General features: G+C 48.0%; 1 protein-coding gene and 1 long non-coding RNA gene across 4 annotated transcripts in view; one reads left to right on the forward strand and one right to left on the reverse strand.

Moving 5' to 3' along the window:
• Positions 1 to 236: 236 nt before the first annotated feature.
• Positions 237 to 18691, reverse strand: part of LAMA3 (laminin subunit alpha 3) — a 226015-nt gene continuing 207560 nt past the window's right edge. For both annotated transcript variants that reach the window (XM_084779751.1, XM_084779752.1), the window contains 8 exons: positions 14975 to 15141; positions 10796 to 10979; positions 8141 to 8281; positions 4757 to 4916; positions 4522 to 4652; positions 2932 to 3025; positions 1262 to 1381; positions 237 to 655 (listed from right to left, as the gene is read on the reverse strand). In XM_084779751.1, coding sequence (XP_084635877.1) covers positions 510 to 655; positions 1262 to 1381; positions 2932 to 3025; positions 4522 to 4652; positions 4757 to 4916; positions 8141 to 8281; positions 10796 to 10979; positions 14975 to 15141 — 1143 coding nt within the window. In that variant the 3' untranslated portion in view covers positions 237 to 509. The remainder of the gene's footprint in view (positions 656 to 1261; positions 1382 to 2931; positions 3026 to 4521; positions 4653 to 4756; positions 4917 to 8140; positions 8282 to 10795; positions 10980 to 14974; positions 15142 to 18691) is intronic.
• On the forward strand, positions 15148 to 18414 carry LOC311596403. Of its 2 annotated transcripts, none has more exons than XR_014778816.1 (3): positions 15148 to 15351; positions 15562 to 15779; positions 18054 to 18414. It is a non-coding gene; the product is annotated as an uncharacterized lncRNA (long non-coding RNA). The 2 variants fall into 2 exon arrangements; XR_014778817.1 differs by lacking the exon at positions 18054 to 18414 and adding an exon at positions 17466 to 18038.

The following is an 18691-nucleotide window of genomic DNA, read 5'->3' on the forward strand; positions in this document are numbered from 1 at the left end:
CATTGTAGTTCACACACTGAGCACATAGCTGCTCAGTACCTTGAACAGGTGCTGAAAAACCAATATAATTATCAGTGATCATCAGCCCTTGGCTTTCCTTGCTTAAAAAGCATCCTAAGTTGAAGAGCGCATTGCATTTATTTAACCCCAGGAATTGTAGCAATTTAACATATTTCAAAGTTTTGTATTCATAAAGTGTTCTAAATGAGATTTTCTTTTCAGCAACTAGAAAAAAGTTGTCTAAAAGGCATTTAATTCTTAGTGGATAAAACCGAATATTAACAAAAACATTGTGTGCATGTTTAAATAACAATTTGTTCATTTTCTTCAAGAAATGGGATTTTTAAAATATAAAATACATGTATAGCACTGATGACAACATGATGGGCCTGTGTGGTTGGATTCAAAATGAGATCAGCTTTTAGATGTGCTGATGGTATCCTCATGGCTTTGAATGGGGGTGAGAGCTATGCTGGGTGCTTCCAAAGGCGGCTTCTCTTGCCACAGGGTTAGTGGTCAGGGCAACCATTGAGGCTGACAGAACCCTGGACTTCTGTGGCTTCCGTGATGGGGACAGGAGCATGGTTGACTTGAATATTCCTCAGACAGCCAAAAAATGAGTTCCACACAGGGAGCGTAAGCATTTTCAGTTTGTCTGAAAGAGGAAAGGAAGAGGCACTGGATGGATAGCTCATGCCACGAGGTGAATGCACCAGGGGTGTTAAGAATATTCTTAGAAAGACCCAGAGACCCCCTGGCTTGGCCCTCCTGCCTGCTGAGATAGACTCCTCCAGAGAAGAAGCATCCACAGCCCAAATCAGTAGATAAAAACTCTCAACTCTGCCACCTTTTATGGGTCATGAAGGGACTATAAAGCTAGTGAGGGACATAAAACATGAGAGAATGAAAAGGCCCCTTTCCAGGCCACATTTCAGTGAACTTGACTCAACCTGCTCAGCTTTGGGACTCACAGTCAACTCAATGCTGGGGAGGAGAGACCATCGTTTTTCATCAGCTTTCTTGATTACTTCCTGACTTAATGGAGCCTCTTATAGGAGGATTGTAAATGACAGGCTTGGGACCAAAGGAAGCAGTAGTCATGGGGCCTGCACTACCCTGAGATGTGCCCTGATGCTGAGGCAAAGGGCCTTGGCACCTCCAGTGTGCCCTTCTCTTTTCTCATGTGTTGGGGCACCTTAGCTGTTGGTTAAGAAGACATGTCCAGAACTGCTGGGGAGAAGTTGGGACTAGAGTTACTTACCTGGGACACCTCCAATGTGTAGTGACCCTTGGGTGTTGTTAGGTGGGAAGGAAAGCTGTCCAGCTGTGTAGCTGTTGTCTGTGTCCAGTTCCAGATGCAGGATGTGCTCTATAATGGAGACTGGAGGAAAGGAAGCTGGTTAGGTCAGCCACCTGTGGCAAGCTCACCCACTGTCTAATATCTGCACTCTTGTGTTAGCCATTGCTTTGAGCTCATTCCCCCTGGCCCCTTAGGGGACTGGTTTGAAGGCACTCGGTCAGCCTTGGGTGGACATTCAACACACTACATAGTAGCAGCCAGGGCCACTGTTCCACAGATATTACTAAATCGAGTCCCTAAAATGAATCCATGGGGTTGAAGAGAGAGCTAAGTTGGTAAAGTGCCTGCCTTGCAATTGTAAGGAGCTGAGTTCGAGCTCTCAGATTACCTCAAAAACACTAAAAATACTACATGTGGTGGTGGGTTCTCGTAGTCCCAGTACCAGGGAGGAAGAGACAGGCAGATCCCTGGGGCTAACTCACCAGCCAGCAAAGACTATCAGCTCCAGGCCAGTAAGGCCCTGCCTCAGAAGCCAAGGTGGTCAGCACGTAAGCAACGAGCTAAGTTTGGCCTCTGGATAGAACCCAGGGCTTGATGCATGCTGGGCAAGCATTCTACCAATTGGGCTGTATCCCTAGCTGTATCCCTGGCTTCAGGCTCGGTATCTCTAAGCTAACACCCACAAGTTACCACGACAGATTCTGAGAGGGTGTGCTCACTTCCCCCCCACTATTCTGGTTCAACAGTTTGGATTAATATTTAATGATTATTGAGAAGAATAACAATGATTCTTAAAAAATCTAACAGTAAAACTGGATGCTCACTGAATGCTCACTATAGAACAGGTGCAGGCTGTGCACTTAACACACACTCCTTCACTTAATTTTCACAAACCTATACGATTTCATCTTCATTTTGCAAATGAGAAAACAGAGGTAAGGACTGTGTGAGTAGCTTGCCCATGGCCACAGAGTAAGAGATGGAACTTAAAGCTGGCTTCTCTTTCAAATTGCGTGTGTGTGTGTGTGTGTGTGTGTGTGTGTGTGTGTGTGTGTGTGTGTGCCTGCTGTCTATCTGTATTTGTATCTGTGTGAATATATATTTGTGAGCGCACTCCCAGAGAAGCCAGAAGAGGGCACAAATCCCCTGGATTAAGAGGTACAGGTGTTTGTGATCCACCCACTGTGGGTTGGGAATCACACTCAGGTCCTCTAGGAGAGCAAGACGTGCTCCTACATGACAGACTGGGTCATCTCTCTGTCCCCAGGGTCTTGGCTTTTATCATTGTTGTTGTTGTTCCCAAGGGGCTCAGAGCCACACCTACACCACACATTATTATTACTGCCTTAGACACTGAAGCAGCTCAATGGTTTTCTAGGTGGGGCCGGGCTGAGGAAAATCCCCCACACCCTAAACTCAGCACACTATGGGAGAACCAGAGGCAATAGCCATGAAATAATCTAAGCAGAGTTGGTGTTGAAACAGATGAAAAAACTGGGGGTTGGGTGGGGCTGGTATTAGTGCCTGGTCCAGCCCAGCCCTCCCAGTGGATGGACTGAGGCTGCCTTTGAGAAGTTCAAACACAGGTCAAAGGATTTCCCTGTGTGTCCCAAAGGTTGCCAATATCATACCTGACACGGAGTGCCACTGTCCGTCACACAGAGATTGCTTCGGTGTGATTGATGTCAAGGTCCCACCTGCCTCACTGTCCACAGAGGCCGTGACCTGAAACATACAAGCATTTGGCTGTTTCCTCCAGAGGAGCCCATGGGGCCAGCTTTCCCCTGCCCTCTTCCCTGTACACAGGCAGCTGGGAAGCAGGCTAGAGTGGGCCCTGACTTGTCCCAAAGCTCCTAAAGAATTCCTCTCTCACACTCCTTCCAAGTAAACCAACCAAACTATAAAGCCAGGTCCTGCCTAGAACTGCACTCCCCCTCAGCCCTCATTGCTGGGGCAGGGGTGTCATTTTCCTCAGAGGTGTACGCACTGGCAAGTTGCCTGTGCTCCTGGAAATGACCCTCACCCATGTGCCTGGGAGCAAAAGCAGCTGAACTCACTGGGTCCCCCACAAGGACAAGGAAGTAGAAGAAGGGGAGCAGGAAGGGCCAAGTGGGAATCATGGGTAAATATGATCTAAACTTATTATGCCCATATATGGGCATACATGGCCATACATTTCCATACATGGAAATGTCATAAGGAAGTCCATTATTGTGTATAATTACATGATAAACACTTCGGAAACATGCCATGGGGGCTGGGGACCAGTCTAAAGCACTGAAATAGAGTCCTCGCATACAGTGTCAGAGACTCTGGGTTTGATCCCTGGAAATAGGAAAAAAAAAAGTATTCTAGGAGTTGAGGCTGTCATCTGGGATATGCTCCCTGATTTTTAATAAATCATAGAAAGCTAAATGAAAGAAAATGGTACAATATTCATCTTTGACTCAAGGCCTGAGCTACAGACAGGATTCCTGGAAGAATTTCATTTTAAAGAGATATAACATGGTTGTTCAAAATAGGATTGACTCAGGCCTGTGAGTGATAGAGACACAAGGCAGCAAAAGCAGTAACAGAGGGAAGAGTCTACAAAAAAACAAGGGAGAGATGAGGCGGGGCCAGCAACCAGCTTAGCCACGGAGTCCAGAGCATTAAAATTGCAGAGAGAAAATGAAGGGTCCAGAGTGGATTCTGTGGGCTCAGGACCCCAGGTGTGGATGTGACCTGATGTAGACACGGAAGGAGAAGTTAAGGCGATGTATGAGCGTGGGTTGGGGACGTGGCATTTCCTCTAATCTTGACAAAAGCCCCAGGACTGTGAATGAGCCGCATTTGTCTGCAGCTACCTTGAATGGACCCAATCTTGTCTGACCGCAGAAGCTAAGCAAGGTCTGGCCCGATCAGTACCCACATGGTAGAATTATTATCTATATTTTATAGACACTGAGACTGGGCCTGAAGGAGTTTGAACAGCTTCCCCAAGTCCCTTTAATTAAGCGGTGTCACCAGAATTCAGCTCAGTTGGTTTGAGGTTTCCCAAGTTTAAAGAGGCAGCAGAGAGTAAGATGAAGATGACTTGCTGATGAAAAATGGACAATTACTCTCCAAAGCTAGGTCTCATGTAATGTCGGGTGCCACCCGTATCCTGCCTTCAGACTTATTGGGCCTGTGGGTAGCCCCTGGCTCCCTCTCCCCTTCCACGCAAGCATCCTGCTACATACCTTTCCCGCCTCCATGTAAACACTTAAGTGCTGTCCAGACTGACTTCCGATGTGTATTAAGACCCCAGTGAGACTTCTTGGGCGAATGCTGAAAACAAGCTTAAGCTCTGGCCCCAAGGACACAGAATTGGCTTCCAAGAGAGAGAGAGAAGGAAACAGTTAAAACTCTGTACCTAAGGAAAGAGGACAGAGTCCTTCAGACACACAGACATGAACTTGAGCAGCCGTTCCTTACCCAGGACCACGTGGCCTCCTCCTTGGGAGAAATAAATGCCTTTCTCTAAGGAGCCACTCAAGCAGGGGGACACCCCAAACCTCGCAGAGGGGGAATCCAGGGGTTTTGAGTCCAACTGGAAGTTCCTCAGGCACCCCACAAAACTATGTTGGGGGAGGCTCTGTAAGGAAGCAGAGGATAAAAAGTTCATGGCGTGTAACTCCCAGAGAAGCTGAGGTGAAGGGCATGCAGCTTGGCTGTGGAAGGAGAGTCTAGAAGGTTCCTTCTTCCTGCTTCAGAGAGTCAGGGGGTCCTGACTGTTTTCCCTTGGCTTCTTGTCACAGTGTCCAGGCAAACCTGTAAACCAGAGGCTTGGTTGGAGGTTAACATTGGATGGTGTTGCTCAACCAAGCGCTGGTTGGAAGTTGGAAGTTGCTAGTCTGTGCCCAAATGAGAACAAGTGGGTCAACCTAACTCTGCTTCATGCCGACTGAGCTGCCACGTGGGGGAATTCCACCTCAGGGTTTACACGTATCACCATTCTACAGGTGCAAACCTTTCCTTGGGGCTTTGTGAGCCAGCACAATAGCTTAACGCCAGGCATCTGACTAAAACGTGGCCAAAATGTTCCTGAATAATAAAGTGCAAGGTACCTTCCGATACTATTACGCTTGGTGTACTAACAACCAGGAGTCCAAAGAAGACACTGTGCACCCACCCCATCAATACCGAGTATTAAAAGGTAATTTTAAGGGAGCATTGTGACTTTAGAGATACTTGTGGTGCTAGCAGCAATGTTAAGTGGCTGGCAAGCCCTCCTCATAAATTAGTTTTTATGATGTTTTAATATTGTCACCTTGACAGTGTCTAGAATCATCTAATAGGTAAGCCATTAGGCATGTCTGAATCATCTACTAGGTAAGCCACTGGACATGTCTGTGATAGAGTTTCTAGATGGGGTTATCTGAGATGGGAAATCTACCCTAAATATAGGTGGCACCAACCCATGGGCTGAGGTCTTCATCGACTAGAAACCCAGTTGCATGTCTCCATTCCTCTTGTGCCTGGCTGTGAGTGCAACGTGCCAGCCATCTCATCCTCTTGACACCACAGGGACTGTATCTTAGAACTAGCAGCCAAAATAAACCCTCCCTTCCCTAGGTTGCTCCTGTCAGGCATTTTGTCATAGCAATGAAACAGTAGCCAATACAGTTTCCTCATGTTTGTCATGCTAGACAGGAGCTCTGTATCTGAAACCAAGCACGGACGCCACAGGACGGGCTGGAGCCAACATGGAATCCCTAGGACGAGCTGCAGTTGTGTTGTTTGTAAGCACCACTGGATCCTACAGCTGGAATCTCAGCTGTCCCAAACGCCACGCTGCGAGCTTGCCTGCCCGTGCCATTGCAGGAAGGTTGTACTCCCTTTGGAAGCAAATGAGCTCAGAGGTGGCATGCTCATCCGAGGGGTTGCTGGGAGTTTTGGTCTTCTCTCACTTTTTTGCTTCCTAGTCACCTGAAGGCATGCAGTTTTGTCCCATGAGACGTTCCCTATGTGATGTCTTGCCTTGCCACACAGGCCAAAAGCAACTGGGCCAAAAGACCATATCATAATAAAATCCATTGCTTCGTATGTGAACTAAAAGCTCTTTAGATAGAACACTGTAAACAGGTGCTACTATCTGTCCCAGATGAGGAGGCTAGTGTGATTAGCAAGGTTGTAAGAGAACCTACCCAGGTCAAACGAATACCTAACTCATGTCCCTGAGTAGTCTTTCTAGCCTGTGATCTTCTCTGAGAGGTAAATAGGTTTAGAGGTTGAAGAAAAGTCAGTGTTAGCAGTAAGCATCCCCCTTAGCATCTGCCGTACACACCATATTGCATATCAAACAAATTCGGCATGTACTGCATATGACAGAGATAGCAAAGTTACTACATATGAATACAATACAAAACAGTACTTTAATCCTTGCTAAAGCCTTGGCACCAAGAGTGGGCCAGGTTGTACCCCATGGAGCTACCCCAGGTTGGCTGGGCCGCTCTGAAGCCCTAAAATCTAAGCTCGTGAACAAGGCTTGCTTTAATTACATCTTTTTCCAGGGCTAGATTTTAGTCTGCGCCCTTCCCTATCTCACTGCAAACATCACAGCAGGTGGTGTCCCCAGCTCTTGAGGAAGGGACAGACACTGCACTTGGGTGAAGGATATCTCCTAGGCCTGAGCTGTTCACAGTACCACTGACCTAAAATGGTCCAAGAAAGGTCAGGCATGTAGGGCAAACCAGGTGCGGTCAGCACTTGGGCAGGGTGGGAGGAGGGGCAGAGGGAGAACAGGACAGAGGATTGTGGTCCCTTTAAACTTGACGAGGGCAGGAAATTGTAACTCTGGTGTCAGAGGACTCTCAACTGCCCAGAGCCATACACCGAAGTGTGAGTCTTGCTTGGCCTGACACTGTTGTTTCAGACGCCAAAGAACAGGAAGATGCACATGCAGGTGTGAAGAGCATCCTTTGTGTTTTCTAGCTGGGGCTGGAGATCCAGCCTAGGCCCTTGCGCTGCCAAGCACAGGCTTTGCTGCAAACACACCTTCCCCTTCTTCAAGGAGCCCTTTGATTAGAAAAGGGGACACACTTGGCTTTGTGCCACTGCTAACATGTCTTAAACCATCTTCCTCAAAAGTGTCTTCTGTCTAAAGGAGTGAGCAAGGCCTGGCTCTCTAGCTAGACTGTCATGATGCGCTCCACTTCCATGACCCTACTTTTGTGGTTACTTCTTATTTGTGATAAAGGACATTGGCTTTCTTTTATAAAGGGGGAAAAAAAGCCCTTTAAAGTACACTTCGATTCAACAGCAAGTTGATAGGCAGCAAAGTAGGAAGAACAAGCTACCGCTACTGCTTTTGGGAAAGTAGCAGAGACTGCCAAAGCTTGGGTCACATCATCCGAACCTACAACGTTGGCCCCAGGCTGGAGACATGGCTCAGTGGTTAGGAGCAGTGGCTGTCCTTCCCAGCATCCACATGGCGGCTCACACTCTTCTGTTACTCCACACCCTGGCGAATCCGATACTCTCTTCTGGCCTGCACAGGCAACGGGCACACATGTGGTGCATAGACATCCATGCAAAGAAAATACCCACGCACATAAAATAATAAGACAATGAACAAATACTCCTGGAAGAGAAGCTAAGAGAGTCATGTTTCTAATACCTCAGAGAACCGCACAGTCACATCTTCAATGCCCATGTGTCAGCCTGGACCCCATACATAGGCTTGGGAATGCAGGCGGGCACTTTCTCTGTGTGTTTGTGAACATTACATATGGCAGACAATCATTTAAAGGATTTAGACGTCTTTAGTGCCTTGTGTAAGTTGTGCTTACACCGAGAACCACTTGTTCCTAGTTTTACCTTTGACTTTCTCGATAGTGACAAGCCCAGGTAAACCTGTGCTCTGGGGCTGATGGTTGAATTTCCAGGCAAACTGACTTCCTGGGCTCTTAGCCCGTCCACAACCAGGCGTGCCTTTCCTCCACTCAGTCCGAACACCACCTTTAGAGTGAAGAGAAGAATCAAAGGTTTACCTCTGCCACGTGGTGCCAAGCTTTACTAGTAGTCATAGGAGACTTAAAATAAAAAGCTTTCTACTCTTCAGTAGCATTCCAGGAAGAGAAAGGGCTTGTCTCTTGTTCATTGCCGTGACCATTGCTTTCTGTCAGACTTTGTCAGATACTGAGCAGCTGCGATGAAAGCAGAGTTAAATGAACAGCTGCTTGAAAGTAGATGAACCAACAGATACAACAGATCTAGAAATGTAAACAGAAGGTGCACAACCAAGGGCACAGATTGCAGCTAAAAGCCCGAACAGCCTGTACAGAGCTGAGGGGAGGGCAAGTCAGGGCAAGGACCCTGGAGCGAGCAGGAAATGGATGTTTCTCTTGCAAGCATCCTCTTTGCTGCAAGTTTGAATCCTTGTCTGCTCTCAGTGGGGTGAGCTTTCACTAAGACTCCAGTTCCAGGGCCCTCAGGACAGGTTGAAATTGTCTACAAATAATTCACTCACTCACCCACTCACTCACTCACTCACTCACTCACACAATCACTCACACACTCACTCACACTCACACAATCACTCACCCACTCACATACACACTCACTCATCACACACTTGCACACTCATACACTTACACTCCCACATACCCATTTCCACACTCACTCACTCACCACACACTCACACTCACTCACACACTTACACACACACACACTCTCCTTCCCTTTCTGCCGCCTCTCTGTCTGCCCCTGCCACTAGCCCAACCAGTGGGCCAAATCATAGGAAGCAACACTGGCTTCCTCCTTTGCTTCCACTTCACGCACAATCTAACAGACGCAAGAGTTCTAGGTCAGTCTAAGTTATATATAGTGAGTTCAAGGACAGCCTGGGCTATACAGTGAGATCCTATATCACAAATTAAAAAAAAAAAATCCAGACCTGAAGGCACAGCTTGGTGATCTATCACAGCTATCTGGAAGCTGTGGTAGGAGGGCTCTAGAGTCAAGGTCAACGTAAGGAACTGAGACCCTATAGCTCAGTGGTAGAGTGCTTACCTGCCATCTGTGAGGCCTTAGATTAAATTTGTAGCATTGTTAAATAACACACACAAACACACACACACACACACACACACACACACACACACACACACACACGGCCCGGCCCAAATCCTTAGATTGGCCTATGAAGTTTAAGTTATAAAAACCCTGCCCCACCCCGCCCTGCTCCAATCTTGTCCCTTATAACTTTGTGATCCGCCCAGTGAGCTAACTCCAGCTCCACTCGCATGGCTTCACATGGGGGTTGCCCCTCTCCAGGAGCCTCTTCCTGACTATCTCCACGAAAACAGCACCCCTATTCTGACTTCTGTGTGGCCTAACTTCAATCTAACATTTCCCCCAAAAGACTAGCACCTGACATTACAGTCAGGGCAGTTGTTAGTGTATGTGTTCCAAGAGAGCAGACCATTACATATGTGTTGGATATTAATAAATGGAGCTTATCATGTCACTTAGGCTTTCTGATTAACAGGTCCATGGCAGAAAAACATGGCTTCCTTTTAACTTTTTGGTGTCTGTTTTTTTTTGTTTTTTGTTTTTTTGAGACAGGGTTTCTCTCTGTAGCCTTGGCTGTCCTGAACTCACTTTGTAGACCAGGCCAGCCTTGAACTCACAGTGATCTGCCTGCCTCTGCCTCCCAAGTGCTGGGATTAAAGGCGTGCCCCACATCGCCCAGCTTTGTGTCTGCTCTTTTTAATGAGGTAGCCTCAGGCAAGAGTTGGGATGGTAGGGATGTCGTGAGAGAAAGCTTTCTGCTTGTGCTATGAGAAAGAATGCCGAGTACACACACACACACACACACACACATACACACACACACACACACACACACACACACACAGACACACACAGAGAGAGACAGTGAGAGAGGAGAGAGAGAGAGAGAGAGAGAGAGAGAGAGAGAGAGAGAGAGAGAGGAGCTTAGAAGTCCAGAAAGTAAGTAGTCCTGCTGCCATCCACACAGGGTGCATGAGTGTGTGTGGCAGTCTTTGTCCCACGATGCTGGGCATTTAATGCCTCTAATGACAAAGGCTTTCCCTGAGCATATGCTGGGGCTCCTGGTAATAATTCTGGACTCTTACTCTTGTCTACTGAGACAGTAGATTCCACACCAGCTGGAAATAGAGACTGGGGATCCCTTCTCTGAAATGCTTGAGACCATAGGCGTTAAGGTCTGTTTTCTGATTTTTTGGAATGTTCACATATACATAATGACATATCTTAGAATAGGACTCAAGTCTGAACAGAAAATATATCTGTATTTAATATACAAATAGACTGAAACTCTATAAAATATATTTAGTATTTTGACTATAATGCATCACAAGAGGACAAGCATGGCAATTTCTATTTAAGGCACTATGTCTTTGCTCAAGTGTTTGGGACACTCGACCCTGTTGGGTTTTGGGTTATTTGAAGATGCTCAACTCATTGTCACACAGACCCAGCTCTCACCGTGTGCCACTTCCCATCGTGGCATCGCTCCTTGCTCCTGAGCCTCAGTTTCTTCCCTTCTGTCCCCAAAGCAAAGACAATACGTCCTTCCGAGATATAAAGCGCCATGAATGAGTCCTTGGTGCCTGTGTAGAACACCAGGCCTCTGGAGGATGTTGTCTGTATATCCAAAGAAAATTGTGACCTGTGGATGAAGAGACGGGGAGCAAGAATTGGGCATGCTGGCCTATAATCCCAGTTCTCCGGAGCTGGGGCAGGGGGATCACAAGCTTGACACCAATTTGGGCTGCTTAGAAGTTTTCAGTTATATAGCAGGTATATTTTCCTCAAAAACAAAACAAAAACCCACAAACCAAACCAAAATTTAAACAAAGAGGAAGAAATGGGCAGCGAAGGGAACTAGACGCTTGCAGTTCCCTACATCTCAGAAGAGAAGTGGGAATGAGCCTGCTCCCCAGAGACACGGGACCGCCAGAAGCCGGAGCACACTAGCTGTTAACAGTGCTGTTGTACAGTTCCCTTGCTATGTTAGAGAAGTGCTCAGATTTTCTATGGCAAATTTAGCTAGTGGTATAAGTCCTAGCATGTGGCAAGAGGGAACATGTTGGGACTTTAAAAAAATCAACATTAAAATTATGGTAAGATTCACATGACCTAAAATTTACTATCTCCACCACTTTTGAGTGTCCAGTTCACTAGGGCTGATTTAATTCATAATTTTGTGCAAGGCCATCTGTAGAGCTTCTCTTCATGTGAAACACAAACTCTACCCTCTGCTCTCTACTCTTCTTTGCTTAGTATCCTGGCTGCTTTTGGTCCCTCAGCAAGTGTGCCTTTGTGTGACTGGCTTAGCTCTCTCACTAATACAAAGTGTCTAAACCCAACAAGCATGCTTTCTATTCATGTACATTCACAGGGAGGGAAGTGGGAGGAGGAAAGGGAGGCAGCCTGATGACCGAGGATGTGACTTGGGCATTTTCTCTCTATGGGGCATGTTTAACACACAGGCACAGGAGCATGGACTCATCTCCTCCTGCTCTCCCCACTTCTCTGAGCCCCAGACCTCAGCTCTCCCAGAAGAAGAATTACAAAAGATTATGTAGCCAACAATGAGAGCTCGTATTAATTCATATGATGGCTCCATATCATTTCTTAATTGAACTGAGCATGCTTTTCTTTATATGAAGACTCCTATGCGTCTGTCCATCAACTCATCTATCAAACCATGTAACCATCCAACAGGTAGTTACTGAGTGTTTAGTGTGCAGAAAGCACTGTGCTGGGTACTGAGGATGCAGGCACGGGATTTTGTTTCTTGAATTGTCTATGGTGCATGGGGCCACCAACAGGTTCCTTGAGGTACAACACAAAAAGGTGGTAGAGACACAGGAGTGAAGTAGATGTTTGCACGCACTGCCTGGGGTCCTTGTCTAAGCACCCACCAGGGGACAGAGCAGGTTTCTCTTGCTTGCAGCTATATGGGCAGGGCCTCCTACAAAGTGCACATTCAACACATAGTGACGGAATTTAGTTAAGGAGGAAATGAATTATTCAGAGGTAGAATCTGGATGTGGAAGGCGATATTAGACTGTTAATTCTTTGCTTTCCAAGATTGTGAGGCTAAGATGTATATTTGTTCATCAGATGAACAGGTTTCCTAGAGCGCGACACTATTCAAGATGAAAAAGAGTCCGTATTTGTTAAAGGAAATAGCCCAGACATCCCACTGTTCCCTGTTTCTCCTGATGTGTCTGGTTGCCTGTGCCAACTGAAAAGACTACTGGGATGCGCTCCAGGGCCCTCAGCACTCTGCATATGTGGGCTCGCTGATTGGACTTGACATTTGCTTCCAGAACTGTTTCTTAAGGCAGTCTTGTAGAAAAGACTAACTAACATTTTAAAAAGGCAGCAGTAGACTCACATCTGAGAATATGGCAGCCCAGCTGTGACTCCTTATTGCTAGAGGGAAGAAGAGGAGCTCAAAAGTACGTTTCTACATGCATCGCAGGGTTAAAGTGATGCCACCAGCTTTTGGGGACACTGAAAACATAGCCAGAACGAGGGCAACAGCACACACCAGAGCTGGCAACATCCCGAAGACACAAAAGCTAGAACATTTGGGAGCGGGGTTGCTTACGACTGCATCTACTAATGTGACAGTTACTCTTGACTGTCATCTGGACAGCAGTTAGCACCACACAGGAGACACACTCTGAAGCACATCAGAGAAGGCGTCTGCCAGAGAGGTTTAGTTGAGGAGGCAAGATCTACTCCAATGTAGGCAACCTCACCCTGTGGGCTGGATCCCAGACTCAGTGAAAAGGCGAAAGTGAGCTGAGTGCAGGTCACCCGGCTCTCTGCTTCCTGGCTGTGGGTGCAGTGTGACGCCATGTTCCTGCCGCGGTCTCCAACCATGAGCCAAAGGAACCCTACTTTTTAAGTTGTTTTTGTCACAGGGATGAGGAACATAGCTAATGTTGTGATGCTTGGCTTGCTGTCCTCCCTCCTCCACTTTACCTGGATGAGAACTCACGAGGGTTGCCTCATGGGCAGGTAGGCAAGTCATTCTAAATGGGGAGAAAGTGCTGGGGGCGGGGCGCAGGGAGAGAAGCTGCAGTGGGAGAAGCTGGGAACAGGGCAGACAAGGCAGACAGGCAGCATCTGCAGATGCCATTTCTTTAAGGTGAGTGATTGTTGTCCTTAAGGTCAGCGTGGCCAAGAGAGCAGAGCTAGACAGTGGGGCCTCCCTTCCCAGAAGTAGTGATGTCATCAGAAGACCTGACTAAAGGACATCCCCTCCCCCTCCTGCTTTGGTCTTCTACAAGCCCAAGTTCAACAAATGAGAGGTCCTGAGACTTTCCATGAGGTTAACTGACATAACAACCACTTGCTCAGGCTTTTCCTTTGGGTCTTCCTAACTGTCGTAAGATGAAGCATCCTGCGGCTCCCTGAGAGGACTTCAGCCTATCACCATTGTCAGGACAGCAGCATTAAACGCCTTTGACCAATGAGAATATGGAGCCTAGAGAGATGCATTCATCCACTAAAATGTCAGGCTGACCCACAAGGGAAGTATAGACCTAAAAAAGACAACGCTGTATAGGAAGGCTGCAAAGATGTGCCCATTTCAAGAAGGCCTGCTACAGGGGCACAGAGGAGTCCCCAGTTGTCACATTCTCACATCTACTGAGTGTGGCAGGAATACTAGGACACAGACACTCATAGCCCACACTGACTCTTCTGAGGTGATCTCTACTTCCGGGGCCTTGCAGAACTGCATGCACTGCAGCCTGACTCCCGCCCACTGTACTCTGCAAAGGTGGCTCTACCCTTTCTCAGACTCTCCCAGCCTGGGCCTGCTGCCCCTCCCCCACACCCTCCACATGCCTTCCCAAACTGAACTTCCTCCCTATGCAGACCCACCTTGGCACCCATCTCAGAGAGAGGCTGAACTGGCACAGGACACAGCCAGTGTGGATCTAAGCGAGGCCGAGAGCCAGAGTACAAGCTGGTCTGTCTGACCCCTGGGCCCTCAGCTTGAAATATGAAAGTCTGAAGAAGTGCTTGGCATCCTTCCCTTCATGTCTCCTTCACGACACCTGAGAAGGACAGACCTTGCTTTCCTCAGGATTTCCCACATCCTCAGCATTTCTGCTCAGCCCCTCCTCCCTGACAGGAATGCAACATGTTAGCATTAAAAAAAAAAGGTCTGAAAGCATTTTCTGGGCAGGGTGTATCTGGCACCAGGGCTTCCTAAGAGAATAATTCTCATTCAGTACAGAACACAAGAGAAGAAAGGTGATTTATCACATAAATAATGAATAGTTTTGGGGTGGGTGGGATATCAGCCTTATTTTTAGAACACCTTCAAATTCTCAGCTGGAGCTGAGCTGATTGTTTGGGCTCTGAGCAGCCACAGTGGCAGCAGCAGCAGCAGCAGCCGTCGCATTTCCATTCCAGCTGTGGGGGGGGGGAGAGGACATGACAGCGCCCCCACCCCTCTCACCCCCCTCCCATCTTATGCAGATTACTGTCTCCAAAACACTAACAACAACCTCCTTCCTGAGCATAGTGTCATGGGATTAAACATCCTCAAGAGACACTGGAAAACGGGTTCTGAGTTGGTGATGCATGGAACAAGAAAATACTTTCGAAAAGGAAAAAGAAAAGGAGAAATACCTGGGCCCCAGCAGTTCCTGGGGAAGTTTGAATAGCAAGTGGCTGGTGGGACTGTCCCCAAAGCGGAGGGCCCTGTGCTTGGGCTGGGGGCTGATTGGTTGCAGGCAGGACTTCCCATCTTGCCACGCCCCCAGGCTCCTTGGTGCCTGAGGTTCATCCCGCAGGAGCTGCAAGAGAAAGGAAAGGAAATGAGGACCCGTGGGGGTGGCCGAGGGAGGGAGGCGAGCTTGCCTGGCCCCAGTGCTCAGCTTTCGCGCTGGAGTCTAGGAGATAAAATCAGCAGAGATGGAAGGATTAGCGAATAGCCCCAGTGGGACGGAGCCGTCACGGAGAGTCCTTCCAATGTGCCACTTACTGGAGTGGAAACAAAAGAGAAGGTAAGAGCCTACTCTCAGCTTCTCCGGCAGACCCACGCAACTCCATTTAGTGTCCTGGTGTGGCTGTGATTTGGGGGCCTTCTACCTTCAGGAAGTTATGAATGATGTTGGAAGACATGGCTTTGGAGAGTCCAACTATCCCTTTTCTCTTACTTCCATTTCCGGGAGAATACATGTTACTCATGCCTTATACAAGTCCACTCTTTTTAGGGAAACTGCTGCATCTGGAACCTGCAGGGATCCAGTATTCCATCCGTCTGCTCCATCGTCTCCATGGGAAGAAGTACAGGCTTCTCAGCAGACAGACAGCATGAGGCTTCTACAGCCACAATAGGACATAGAGCCCAAAGCCTGCCACCTCCCCTTCCAGGCAATTCCCTGGGGCTTTACAAACAGGGCAAGGAAAGACTGGAGGAAGGGACAAAAGGGTAAGGACAGGGGACCTGGCCTCGCTTCTAACCAGCACTGATGGGGGCAAAAAAGAGTCTGTCCTGTGGCGGACAACGGTTTCAACTTCTGAGCACTGGATGTATCCAGAGAAGTTGCTAGAAAAAATCGAGAACCGTTGCCCCTTTTCTCTGCAGCAGAGTCTAGATTCTGGTGTCCAGGTCTGGAGCACAGGGCTCAGAGCTCAGTGGGGCTCTTCTTAGGTCAAATGGAGGGAGGCTGAGGATTTGTTTAGCTGGGGATGGCTCCGGAACAAGCTTGTGCTCCGTGCTCCTGACAATGACTCCTGAGGGGACGCTGTTTGGGAATAGCTGCTGATAAAAAAAAATGCTGTCCTAGCAGAGAGAAGCCCAGGCAGAACCCAGTGTTCCTTGCTGGGCATAGTTCAGTGAGCAAGGGTTTCTCAGAGGGAGCAGAGAGAATCAGAGTCAAGCACCAAGTCCCCACTGGGTGGCTCCATGGGGCGGGGGCGGGGGAATCCTAGCTTTATTTCAGTTGCTGTGATAAAATACCCCTACAAAAGCCACAGAACATCAAGGGAGGCACTTGGAGCATTTAATCACGTCACAGCCACAGCCAGGAGCAGAGAGAAATGCATGAAAGCTCACTGCTCAGCTAGCTGTCCCCACTCTAACACAGCCCAGGACCCCAAGCCAGGGACCGCTGGGACTGCTGCCCCTCACTTTCAGGTGGGTTCTTCTCACACCCCTGCAGACATGCCCCCAGCTCAGCCTTACATGTGCCAGCCTTCATGGAGACTTTCTATCAGGTAATTCTAGGTTGTCAAGTCGAGAAACAAGCCATCCCAGGTAGGATCAGTATCATTTCTTAAGCCATTTTGCAAGGAAAATTTGGGAACCAATAGTAAATGGCTTTTCCTAAAACCGCCTTCATAATCAGGTGTTGCTTCCAACCTGATCCCAGATAGATATGGTACCTAGAATGCACACTTGAGATAACAAAGCTAGGCCTGTTGGCCTAGGCCTGAAAGTCTCACTTCCCAAGAGGCTGAGACAGGAGAACAGTGAGTTCAAAGCCAGTCTAGGCAATTTAGTTAGCCATATAGTCTTTAAGGGAAGCTAATGAGGATTGGAGGTGTATTACAGAGGTGGGATGCTTTCCTAACAGTACAGTACACACACAGACACACACACACACACACACACACACACACATACACACACGGACAGACACACACACACACAGGCACACACACATACACACATAGATGCACAGACCCATACATACACACACACATAGACACACACAAACAGACACACACAGACACACACATACACACACACACACACACACACACACAGAGACACACACACACACATAGACACACACACACACACACACACACACCAGATGTTCCAGGGAAGAGAGGACAGACTACTAAATAAAAGCAACTGAAGCTTGCACATTGTTGAGCAGAGATGTTCAATCACACCCAGCAGAAGTCTGAGTGAATTGCTTGAGTCCCGAGCTATGCTGGACCCTACTGAGAATAGAGCTCAGCCTGGGGCCTGCCTGGACTCACTCCAGCAGGCCTTCCTGCTACTCTGAAAGGCTTCTCTGTCTATCAGCAATAACGGTGACATCAAAATGAAATGTTTTTAATAAAAACCTTTTAACACTGTTAACCTCTCTGTTCTCTTTGACAGCACCACCACCCTTGAGGGAACCCCCGGCTCTGCATCTTGGTGTCTGTGGACACCCACTTCTCTGCTTCCTTCATGCATTGTCTTGGTGTCCTACTGTTCCACTTTGTGATGGATTTTTCCCCCACATCTGGTACCCTTGCCCCAAGAGTCAGCCCTGCTCTCCCTCGCCTGGATGGCTGTAGTAGCTTGTCAGTTTGACTCCTTGTGTCTACAATATTCACACAATGTACCATCACATAGGTTGCTGCTAGCTTAATGCACTTTAATCTCCAGAGCAGCTTACAGTCTCCTGTCAACAGCCTCACACGGACTGTTGAAAATGTCCACGTTCCATGTGTAACACCTGACCTGGCTTCACACCCGTCCCCCGGCCTCCGTTCTCTACCAAGTTTCCCAGTTTTCAAGCCAGCAGAGACTTAAAGAGCACATTCATTGGGGCAGCACTATGCTTCCTGTGAATTCTGGGCCCATCATTTACAGACCAGGTATTTTTAGAAAAGCTTTGAAAACAAACAAACAAACAAACAAACTACCAATCTGAAACTTACCATCTGGGCCTGCCCAGTTTTCACTTTCTACGTCTTACAGAGGAGGGCTAAAATGGCAGAAGCCATGGAAAGACCAGAGGACACTCACGCAGAGGACACTGTGCCTCAGAGTGCCGCTCACATCACGTCTCCCAGCTTTGGGCTTCTGCAGCAGCCCCAGGTCGTGCACAGCCGTCCCCGGAAGGGCCTCCATGACCCCTAGCCCTGCGGCACGGCTGCTTCTCTCATCTGAGCACTACAATGAGAGCTAAAGCCCACGAGCATGCTTGCCCTGCAGCGCCCCCTTTTTTTTAGTGTGTTGTGTATGTTGCCTCCCCCAACCCTCACAATGGCATCATAAGAGATTTTACCATTATTTTCATTTATACTGGAGTAAAGAGATCCGTATACAGGGTTTAAAATGATCATGCCTAGTTGGTGTACAAAGCCTGACACAAACCCAGACAGTCTGACCCTGGGGTCCAGTAGATCAGCCTTGCTGTATTCTCCCCACTGCCAAGCTACTCAAGGCAGAGAAAATAGTTTGTCTAATCTGGAGCCTGCGCAGAAAAGGGAAAAGTTAGATAATATATTCTCTAATGTCTCTCAGAACAATGGCCGCATCGCATCTGCCTGCCTAACACTCCTAGGAGACACCTACAGTTTCTCCACCAGTTCTCCCAACTCGGAAGACCTGCA

This window comes from Acomys minous, assembly GCF_964271855.1.
Source record: "Acomys minous genome assembly, chromosome: 4".
In the NCBI taxonomy this organism is placed as follows: domain Eukaryota; kingdom Metazoa; phylum Chordata; class Mammalia; order Rodentia; family Muridae; genus Acomys; species Acomys minous.